The following is an 11,599-nucleotide window of genomic DNA, read 5'->3' on the forward strand; positions in this document are numbered from 1 at the left end:
TCGGTCATCCAATAGATCTTCAATGAAAACTGAACCAAAACGCCTATTGATTTCCTTTCGATTACAATTTTTTTTTTGGTAAATGTACTTCCTTTAAACATATGCAATCAGACATAGTTTTCTAGGACGAAATCACACCAATACCCAATACAAAATCAAGTAACGAGTTACATAGATTATGTCCATGTCACATTTACGAATTTCAAAAAATAAACGTCATACTTCGTAATCAAATATTCTTCCTTGACACTTTGATCATAATAAAATGACTAAGTCTAATACTAGATAATTAAATATAATCTCGCATGTTATGTTTTCAATCTTAAACGACTTGAAAGAAACGATAGGAATGAAAACAAGTCAAGTCAGTATTATAATACCTCAAGTGGAAGGATGATGTCTTCGTTGTAGTCGATACGTCTTTACAATCTTCAAGTATTCAGAGTAATACATGTATGTCTCAACATCCCTAGATTTTCTAGTCTAACCTAAATGAAGTTGACTCTAGTACATTTAATTAAGCGACTCTAGTTGAGTTTTGATACTAAAATATGACAACCAAACTTGACATACCAACGCTTGGTGGGTTCAACCGAGCAATGCTCTAACATTCACCTTGATAGTTCGTGTATCATGATCTTGTTATTTATATTATCGAGGTCCTAATAACCTCTTTCAGGAATGAGATGGATAAAATCGCAAATTTCTCTTCATCTCATACTCTGTGATTCCTCAAGATAGGTATCTAAAACTCTTTTTTATTGATCAATTCAAGATTGTTCTTGAGAGGTGGTTAATAATCCAGGCCTATCAGCTTACTAAGTGTAGGTGTGTCGGATTTGTAAGGTTTGCTAGATTCGTATATTGCAAACAGATTTCCAAGCCCCGCTATACCGATATAAAGGGAAATCAAATAGGATTATCCGTTAGAGGTAGAATGGTACCAAAAGTCTTCACTTAGGCTGTAAAAGACGTCGTCTATGAGAATCAATTGCGTAGATCCTTGCGATGTTCAAGAGACGTAAGGAGCACTACTGGAGTTGAATTACTTGGAGGGTAAATTCAGTCCCAACTACATTCCAGTCTGAAGTCTGATAGTAGGCTAGTGTTTGTATCAGCTTACTACAGTTTGGTGTTTAAATCTGGACTAGGTCCCATGGGTTTTCTACAGTTATGACTTCCTCTTATGGTTTTCCTAGCAGTTTTTTCTTTTGTTTTGTTTTGTTCTCTTCAGTAATACAATCTTACTTAAAAAAAGAAAGAAAGATAGAAAGCTAGTTGGTGTTTCTTCATTTCCTCTCTGTTATTAGCAGTAGTAGCGAAAAAAACAACTACCCAAAATAATGGGGTCCACTACTATAGAGGCATGTAGAAATTAGCCGATAAACATAGGAAAAAACTAACATGCTAGAAGCTTTCTTTCTTTTGCTTCTTATTTTGCCGCATTTTGATTTGGATATCACGATGAAGCTAATGAAAGAAAGAAGAACAAACAAACATGAAGAAATAAAGGTTTGCAAGTTACTCTAGTGAGAATATAAATACAATTATAATTTCACCATTTTTTTTTTAATATTCTAAAGGAAAACAAGCAACTGGAAAACAAAGAACCAAAAGAACACAAGTAACCTACAACTCAGCGAAGTGAGCAAAGAAAGAAGAAGGTGGAGAAGTCCACCATAGATTCATCTCATGGTTGCATACTTTGCGAGATTATGAGCTAGTGAATTAGCATCTCATTCAATGTGGGTGTACGTGACAGAACTGAACTGCAACATAAGAGAGTTGATTTATTCAGTTAAGCGTTTAATCCTCCATGGGATAACATGATCTTCTTGATTTAATAACTTTATTAGCTGGAGGCAGTCTCTATTGATGATTATATTAGAAAATTGCATTCTTTTGGGCATATTGAGAGCCAAAAGAGTTCCATATGTCCCAGCTATAAGTGGGTCGCTCTGTTGTATTATAGCAGAAGTTGGGAAACTTGCTTCAGAATTCCTAGCTATAACTGTACCTGCAGATTTGGAATTATTCACAGCACCATCGAAGTTAAGCTTGATCATATCAGTTGGGGGAGGTATCTATTACGCACTCGTTACATTCACTTCTACAGACTCTACGTGCCCTTGTTGTCGATGATTGTAATAGTCATTAAAAAGACTATTCGAATCATAAAGTATTATATGCATCGATTACAATTTGTTTTCAAAGATCGTCAAGTTCGTAGACTTCCATATTCCTCGTAATAGATTAGTCTCTGGACAAAAACTCTGAAATCTATCTCTCATAAGTAACCATCCCGCTACAAGCTCCTTAATCGTAGAGTTTGTCAATTGTTATGTTCTCAGGCCTAGAGATGAAGCAAACAAAATTACTCTAGATCTTTGGCAATGGAGTAGTAAGTGCTCCAAATATTCTTCCTGGTCCATATAAAAACAACAATACGGCTCTATTTGCTGCATGAATCTTTTGATTGACTGCCTACATCCGACTCCCTTGTGGAGAATACGCCAAATGAAGACTAGAACTTTAGGTGCAATCGTCTTAACTTGGCAAAGTTCTTCCACGAAAATGGATCTGTATATTTGGATGAAGCTTGATTCTCACTGCCATAAATGAGCTTTTGAAAAGATTTAGAATTAAACTCACCTGACGGAGTAGGTGTCCAGATAAGTCTGTCCTTCCCGTCATGTCCAGTGATGTGTATGACAAGAGTACCATTAGTGGTTGTAGAACAAAATAAGGACGCAATTAAATCTTTGTTCCAGGATAAAGCACCACTTCCAATGAGTGTCATTAACTTTACTGTCACTATTTGAAAGTGATCCCTATTATCAAGTTCAGGTCTGAAAGAAGATAGTTGGGATTCAGGGGTCATACAAAACATTTATATCTCTACCATCCCTAAGTAGCCATAAACACCTTTGTTTAAGATCATCCCTAACAACTAATATCACTTGCCATGTACTTTAAGCTCATGCAGCCTTATTCACATTCCATAGGTTCCCATTGCGCATATACTTGGCGCATAACAATCGAACCCATAAGGCCTCATGATCATCTAGTAATCTCCATTCGAGCTTTGCTACCATAGCCCTGCTTATGTGCTCTAGCGATCTGAATCCCAATCCCTCATCTTCTTTGCGCTTTAAAAACCAATCCCAGTTGATGAAGTGTAAAATGTCTCGACTCTTTGACATGCCCTCACTAGAAATTCCTAATAATTTGGTTCAATCTCTTGACCAATGGGTTTATGCATTAACAAATTTTAAAGTAAAATATGTAACCAAACTAAATTGAAAATTGTATTTAATCCAAATTTGGGTTATACTTGGTCACAACTGATTTATATCTCCCCTCCTTTAATAAGAGTAGATGGAAACAAAAACTTCCGATTTGTTAAATTTAACTTCATTATTAAATATGTTGGATGAGTTGACTTTAAGGGTTAGCCGTCAGATATAAACGGAAAATTTACGTGTGAACTATTCACATTGCCCGCTGGATTATCGTAATATAAATGATATGATTATATTCTTCTTATGAGATTACACGGAAAACCTTATTTTCCTTTTAATATTACAAAAGCACCACTGCCCCTAAGGAGGTGCTTTGCATGTGCATTCAACTTGTTAGTTTAATAAGTCCAAAATTATTTATCCAAATTTCCCGCCAATTACAAAAATTTACAAAACCAACATGTTAAATGAAAAAGTGAAAATACATTTTTTTCGGAAACAGAGATAGTATTTTATTATCAAAATCATCAAATCTAAGAAAACATAGAAATCTAGATCTTGTTTAAATTGTGAAATGCTACATTTTTTGCGGCATTATCATCGAATAATTTCAGTTCGTGCCTCCTTCAGCAGAATCCTATCTCCATCCGGTTAGATTTTACTCGACAAGGAGCAGCCTCCACCCGTCTTTACTGCTCCCAAGTGAAAGCGGGAAAATCTCAACCATCTGGAAATAAATGGCGGGAACCTACGATAGCAAAAAGTTTCACGGCACATCTTCTTTTGCTGTCTCAGCATCTTATGCCGCCACGTGTAAACAAGAGTTATTAATATTACAAAAGTACCATTGGGTTTACCTTTTATAAAAACATTTTTCAGTAACAAAAATAAAAGTGTTCTCTTTATTTTCCTCGATTCTATTCGGGGGCGAAAAACGAAACCCTTGATTTCGAAATCCCAAAAAAATGGCGAGAAAAAGAAATTCGGATGAATCTTCCGAAGAAGAAGAAGTACCATCTAATAATGGATCAGTTTCATCGTCAGGAGAAGAAGAAGAACCGGTTAAGAACGAAGAGCTAGAAGAAGATGATGAAGAGGAACTCGAAGCAGTTGCTAGAACTGTTTCAGATGATGATGAGGAAGTTGTTGCTGGTGGTTCGAAATCGGATGAACAAGATCCAAGGACTGATGATGATGAAGAAGATGAGGTATATCATGTTCGATTTTTTTTTTTGTAGATCTAATTGAATGCATGTGTTTTTTAGGGGATTTTCTGGGTTTGTGTGTAAGGAGGTTGAGAATAAGGGTTTTGGTTTGTAAAACAATCAGGTGGTTTTCATTTTACTACACCTCCGCCACCAGCTCCACCACCAAGTCCTTTGGCGGCATCAATACCTTTTATTAACTCCAATCACTTTACTTGCTTAATCACCTAATCCACCGCCTTCACCAGCTTCACCTCCTCTATCGGATACTCCACCACTTCCAACATCAATACCACCAACTGTCTCCGCATCGCCTCCAACTCCTCCGCCACCTCCCAGTCTTCCGCCACCACCAGTTCCAAATAATTTTATCTTGTGCAGGCTTGGTTGTGGATGACGCGGACTACAAGGTGGGGGGGTGGGGAGCTGGTGGCGGTGGAATCTTTGTATCTTCGTCATTTGTTTTAGTGAAGTTGTTAATTAGGGTTTTGTGTTGCTTTGTTACTTAGTTGTTAATTTTGTTTTTATTTTGCAGTTATGTTGAATCTCATAATTTTGTGAGCCTTTTTTTGTTATCTTTGGGTTTGTGTTTTGGTACTGTGGAGCAAGTTAGAGTTTTTCTGCCACTGGATTTTTAATCCTTGTTTTTGGTCATTTTTGATAGGATGCAAATATATCTAATGCTGAAGTTGGTAAAAAAGAGAAAGCCAGATTAAAAGAAATGCAGAAGTTGAAGAAACAAAAGATTCAAGAAATTCTGGATTCTCAGAATAAAGCCATTGAAGCTGATATGGTAAGTAATTTCTTTGCAAAGTGAATTAGGTTAAAATACATGGTTTGTGTTACAAATTTCTTTTGTTGAATAAACTACTAACTTGTGTATGCATCAACAGAACAATAAAGGGAAAGGGCGTATAAATTATCTCTTGCAGCAGACAGAAATATTTGCTCATTTTGCGAAAGGAAGTAAATCTGCATCTCAAAAGAAACCCAAAGGAAGGTAATATTGACTGTGTAAAGTTACATACATTTAATTTATATAATTGAAAAAGCTACATTAATGGGTTTATTCTTAGATTCTAATATGGATTTTGTATTCTCAGGGGTCGCCATGCTTCCAAACTAACAGAGGAGGAAGAAGATGAAGAGTACCTTAAAGAAGAAGAGGACAGTTTAGGTGCTGCAGGAGGTACCAGATTGTTGACGCAACCTTCATGTATGTCTTCTTTCCACGGATTGCTTATTTTTTATGTACTTAGAATATAACATATACATGGAAATCATTTTCGATAATGTTAACTAACCTTGATTTAATTTTTGAGAGATTGTGCAGTGAACAGCAAGATGTCCTTCACCACAGTTAAAAGTCGTCCGAAATTGTATAGTAATTGTTAATATATTCTTAACTGATGATGTTACAGGCATTCAAGGTAAGATGAGAGATTACCAACTTGCTGGATTGAATTGGATGATACGGCTGTACGAAAATGGAATCAATGGGATTCTTGCGGATGAGATGGTAAAATTTATCCTTTATTTTAGCGTAGCTTTTATTCCGTGCCCACTTTCGGTGTGTCTTTGCTACTAAATCTTGCGTGCATCATAGGGTACAAGTTCCTGCCAGTTCGTATGCTTATTAAACCCTACAACTGATGAAGATTTGGTTTTTTGATCTGCTCCAGGGTCTTGGAAAGACGTTGCAAACCATCTCACTGATGGGTTACCTGCACGAGTTCAGAGGAATTACTGGTCCTCACATGGTGGTTGCACCGAAATCTACTCTCGGCAATTGGATGAAGGAGATTCGTCGCTTTTGCCCAATTTTACGAGCTGTAAAGTTTCTTGGGAACCCAGATGAAAGGGTGGGTTGCATCACTCCTTTTTTTTTTTTTGCAAAAACACAGTGACACAGTGACACAAGCTTCTGTTTCTGTAATTTCTGCAGAAGCACATACGCGAAAATCTTCTGGTAGCTGGGAAGTTTGATGTTTGTGTAACTAGTTTTGAGATGGCTATTAAAGAAAAATCAAGTTTACTTCGATTTAGCTGGCGCTATGTTATCATTGACGAGGCTCATAGAATCAAGAATGAGAATTCACTTCTCTCAAAGACCATGAGACTCTACAACACCAATTACAGGCTACTTATTACTGGAACACCTCTTCAGGTACTATCAGGCGCTTCTTGAGAATAAATTTTCTTTTGAAGTTGTCTTCTGCAGTTATCTAAAACAGTTAAAGTCAAAAGTTCATGTATGAGTAGAGCTATGCACTGGAACCTGAATTTATCTATATTTTTTTTGCAGAATAATCTTCATGAACTATGGTCTCTACTTAACTTTCTTCTTCCCGAGATATTCAGTTCAGCTGAAACATTTGACGAATGGTTCCAAATATCAGGTGAAAATGACCAGCAAGAGGTTGTTCAACAGCTTCACAAGGTAAAGTTTTTTACTTGTTTCGGTACTTTTAAGTTCGTTGGTTAGAATATTTTTCATGGAATAACCTTCTCCGTTTGTAATGTTTTTAGGTCCTTCGTCCCTTTCTCCTCCGGAGGTTGAAATCTGATGTAGAGAAAGGCTTGCCTCCCAAGAAGGAGACCATACTTAAAGTGGGCATGTCACAATTGCAGAAGCAGTTTTATAAGGCTTTATTGCAGAAGGATCTGGAAGTTGTTAATGCTGGTGGAGAGCGTAAGCGTCTGCTTAACATAGCTATGCAGCTTCGTAAATGCTGCAATCATCCTTACCTTTTTCAAGGTGCAGAACCTGGCCCTCCATACACCACCGGAGATCATCTTGTTACGAATGCAGGTATTGTCTACCTTCCATAATTCTTACTTTTTCTTGTCTTCTCTTACTTGAGGTATACTGCTTCATAATTTTAATATTTCTGATACTTCCACAGGAAAAATGGTTCTTTTGGATAAACTGCTTCCAAAGCTGAAGGAGAGAGACTCCAGGGTCCTTATATTTTCACAGGTCAACATCAAAATTAATATATTTGCAAATCATGAAGACTTGTTATCAGTTTTTCTAGGTTGATACACATGTTTCTCTTTACGTTGCTTCCTTATCTAATGTTTTTTTTCTTCTTTTTCCTATTATTATATGTTGTGCTCAGATGACCAGATTGTTGGATATCTTGGAGGACTATTCAATGTATCGAGGTTATCAGTACTGTCGTATTGATGGTAATACTGGTGGAGAAGACCGTGATGCTTCGATTGAAGCTTTCAACCAACCAGGAAGTGAAAAATTTATTTTCTTACTATCAACTCGAGCTGGTGGGCTTGGTATCAATCTTGCAACTGCAGATGTTGTCATTCTTTATGATAGTGACTGGTAAGTAACGTCATTTCTATCTATGTTTACTGTCTCTTTGACTTAAATCTGCGGGTCTAGTTCTGATTTATTTATTTTTTGAAATCATGTAGGAATCCCCAAGTGGATTTGCAAGCTCAGGACCGTGCTCACAGGATTGGTCAAAAGAAAGAAGTTCAAGTCTTTCGGTTCTGCACAGAGGTTCTTTTCTTGTTCTATTAGCTATACCAGTGTTTGTATTTTAAGATGTCATTCCCTAAAATTTTGTTTGTCTGTTGATATAATGGTATTTCAGTATACCATAGAGGAAAAGGTGATTGAGAGGGCTTACAAGAAGCTTGCACTTGATGCTTTAGTGATTCAACAAGGACGACTAGCTGAGCAAAAAAGTAAGAGATGTCAATCCTTGCTCTTACTATTTGGTACTTCTAATTTATTGGATGATTTTCAGCATTTTAAGTCGGGAGTCAAATTATATGCTTATGTAAATACTTCCTTTGGTACAGCTGTTAATAAAGATGAACTGCTGCAAATGGTGAGGTTTGGTGCTGAGATGGTTTTCAGCTCCAAAGACAGCACTATCACAGATGAGGATATTGACAGAATTATTGCTAAAGGAGAAGAGGCAACAGCTGAGCTGGATGCCAAGATGAAGAAATTCACAGAAGATGCCATCAAATTCAAAATGGATGATAGTAAGTTGGTAGATGCATGAGTTTTGCTTGGTGCTTCTACTTTGTCAATGTGTAATTACTCTTAGATGTTTAATATATAATCTTATGATTTCCACTTTGCAGCTGCTGAACTATATGACTTTGATGACGAAAAGGTACATGGAATTCTTTGCAACTTATTTATGCGTTATCTTAAGGATTACGTTATACTAATTGATTATGACTATTCCATATTTTACCATCCATCTCAAATCTTCTTTTTTCTCTGATCGAATGAAGGATGAGAATAAAACAGACTTCAAGAAGCTGGTCAGTGACAACTGGATTGAGCCGCCGAAAAGAGAGAGGAAGCGCAAGTTAGTATTTTACTCCTTCAAATTCTTTTTGGGTAACTATCATTATTAATAACCATATCTTTTTGGCTTTTGTAGCTACTCGGAATCCGACTACTTCAAGCAAGCAATGCGGCCAGGTGGCCCGGCAAAACAAAGGGAACCTAGAATTCCTCGCATGCCTCAGTTGTAAGTATCTCATCATTTAATCTTCTTATTTACTTTAACAGTATAAGTATCCCTGCGGAATGATTTGAACTTCTCCCTTCTTTCGTTCAGGCATGACTTCCAGTTCTTTGATACTCAAAGACTAAATGAGCTTTATGAAAAAGAAGTGCGTTTCCTCATGGTGAGTGCCATTTTCGGAGTCATCTCTTGTTCTGATGCAGAATTGTTTTAATAGTTTCAGGATTTGGTGTCCCTCATTTATGTACAATTATTTTTAGGTAAACCATCAGAAGAATCAGATGAAAAATTCAATTACAGATGGAGAAGAGGAGCCCGATGGTAATTCAAATTAGTGTAATTGGAGTTGTTCCTTTCTGGTGCTATTAATGTGCAAAGAAATTTACTCTGGACCAATTGCTTGTTTTGTAGAAGTAGATCCATTAACTTCGGAAGAGCAGGAAGAAAAAGAGCAACTATTAGAGGCTGTAAGTGGATGACAATTAATAATATATATATTTGTTGTTTTTTCCTCCCTTTCCAAATTGTAACTTTTGCTGCATTTCAGGGATTTTCATCATGGACGAGGAGAGATTTCAATACTTTCATACGAGCCTGTGAGAAGTACGGACGGAGTGATATAAAAAGCATTGCAGCTGAAATGGAAGGCAAAACTGAAGAGGAAGTCCAGAGATATGCTAAAGTTTTCAAAGAAAGATACAAGGAATTAAACGGTAACTAACGGATTTAACTTGAAGAACCACTTCAGTATCCATTTTGAGTTAATTCCATATAGGGACTTATCTTAGGCAAGTTCCTTGTTCGTTGGAATTTCCACATGATTTTGTGATATTTTTGTCCAGATTATGATAGAATTATCAAGAATATTGAAAGAGGTGAGGCAAGAATCTCCAGGAAAGATGAGATCATGAAAGCGATTGGGAAGAAGATGGATCGTTACAAAAATCCCTGGTTGGAATTGAAGATTCAGTATGGACAAAATAAAGGGAAACTGTACAATGAAGAATGTGATCGATTCATGGTACTCATTTAATATTGACAAGTTTTTCTTGTGCTGTCATTACGTACTTTTTTTTTCCTTCTATTTAAGTCAACTTAGATAACCCCATCCATACATATTCTGATTGCATCTCTTCTGCAGTTATGCATGGTACACAAGCTTGGGTACGGGAACTGGGATGAGCTCAAGGCTGCTTTCCGGACATCGCCTTTATTTCGTTTTGATTGGTTTGTTAAGTCTAGAACCACTCAAGAACTTGCCAGGCGCTGTGATACCCTCATTCGGTTGGTGGAGCGAGAAAACCAAGAATTCGATGAGAGGGAGAGACAAGCTCGAAAAGATAAGAAACATGCCAAGGTAGGTTTAGCTTTTTAATCTTACTAGTTTTACGTGTTCTGATTTCGTTTAGCTTTTTATTCTTACTAGTTTTACGTGTTCCAATTTCCGCTTTTGTTTGCATTTATCATGTGAAATTGTGTTTGGTAAGGTCTGGTCCTGTTGGTCTGCTTGTGAATAAAACCTGTCCATGCTAGTGGAAAGTTCACATAATACAGCTTTTGTCAGCATTACAAGTAGGTCAACAGAATCTTAGATGTTGCTCTCTCTTTTTTTCCCCCTTATCTAAGACCTCGGCTCCTTGTAATATTCAGAACCTGACACCATCTAAGCGGGGCACAAGACCATCCGAGAGTCCCATCCAGTCTATGAAAAAACGGAAACAAACAGTGATAGAAGACTACATTGGATCATCTGTAAGTGTTTATATAATTCATTTTTTGTGTACTAAGAGTTTAGGTTGAATTGCTTAATTTTCTTGTTGTCTTTTCAGGGTTGCCTATAGCATCTTCCAAGCTTGTATTAACTATTTTCTTCATCATTTGTTTCTTGCAGGGAAGGAGGAGAAAATGATCCTTTACCTGAAATCTAGATAGCCAGAGAAGGTCAGTTTTAAAGATTAGAAAGAACAGCCCGTATTTGCATTTTTGTATCCTTCTGAAGTGCCCTAGTCTATGAGTAGAAGAAGTGATTTGGTTTTTTATATTTATGTTAACCAATCTGATGAATTTGTTCCAATCAACTCGATGCAATGAGTGTTGGAAAACACCAAGGATGCTGTAACTGAAATTACGATCTCTCCTAATATTAGCAAATTATTCAAGTCAAACCAAGTATGTTAATTCATATCAATCTGTTTTTGTAGGCTTGCCAAATATGTAATCCATATATTTGCTTAGCATGTAGAAGGTGGTTAGCCTAGCTCATTGAAACTATTCACTTTGGCTTCGTTTTTCATTCTAGCTGTTCTCACTTGTTTTGCAAAATTACAACTTTACAAGTGCCATATTACAAATACCAGGTACATACATGACCATTCTGGATACCTGCAAATACTGCTATAGGGGTTTGGTGATTAACAATATCGATGAGGCGTTTCCTCTACATATCCCTTGAAGCAGTGTTAGTATCCTTTGTTATTACTTAACAGTAGGTTTACAAAGATGAGGCGTTTCCTTTACATATCCGTTGAAGCAGTGTTAAGGAACACAACACTATTAGTTAAATCATGATTAACTATAGTTTGATTACCCGTTCAACAGCCATTGGTTAGCAACATTTCTTACTTAATTAGTGTGGTTA

At 36.7% G+C, this 11,599-nt stretch overlaps 1 protein-coding gene across 1 annotated transcript; it reads left to right on the top strand.

Moving 5' to 3' along the window:
- Positions 1-4,143: 4,143 nt before the first annotated feature.
- Positions 4,144-11,195, top strand: LOC113350205 (ISWI chromatin-remodeling complex ATPase CHR11-like). The gene is made up of 25 exons (XM_026594311.1): positions 4,144-4,450; positions 5,112-5,240; positions 5,341-5,447; positions 5,551-5,663; positions 5,869-5,966; positions 6,130-6,309; positions 6,393-6,614; positions 6,753-6,887; positions 6,977-7,259; positions 7,354-7,427; positions 7,570-7,790; positions 7,883-7,970; positions 8,065-8,158; positions 8,276-8,464; positions 8,567-8,598; positions 8,723-8,799; positions 8,875-8,964; positions 9,055-9,124; positions 9,222-9,282; positions 9,373-9,428; positions 9,509-9,674; positions 9,804-9,982; positions 10,103-10,318; positions 10,612-10,713; positions 10,853-11,195. The coding sequence occupies exons 1-25, from the start codon at positions 4,208-4,210 to the stop codon at positions 10,868-10,870; spliced, it is 3,243 nt and encodes a 1,080-aa protein (XP_026450096.1). The 5' UTR covers positions 4,144-4,207; the 3' UTR covers positions 10,871-11,195.
- Positions 11,196-11,599: the final 404 nt, after the last annotated feature.

Source organism: Papaver somniferum, chromosome 2 (genome assembly GCF_003573695.1).
Source record: "Papaver somniferum cultivar HN1 chromosome 2, ASM357369v1, whole genome shotgun sequence".
NCBI lineage: Eukaryota > Viridiplantae > Streptophyta > Magnoliopsida > Ranunculales > Papaveraceae > Papaver > Papaver somniferum.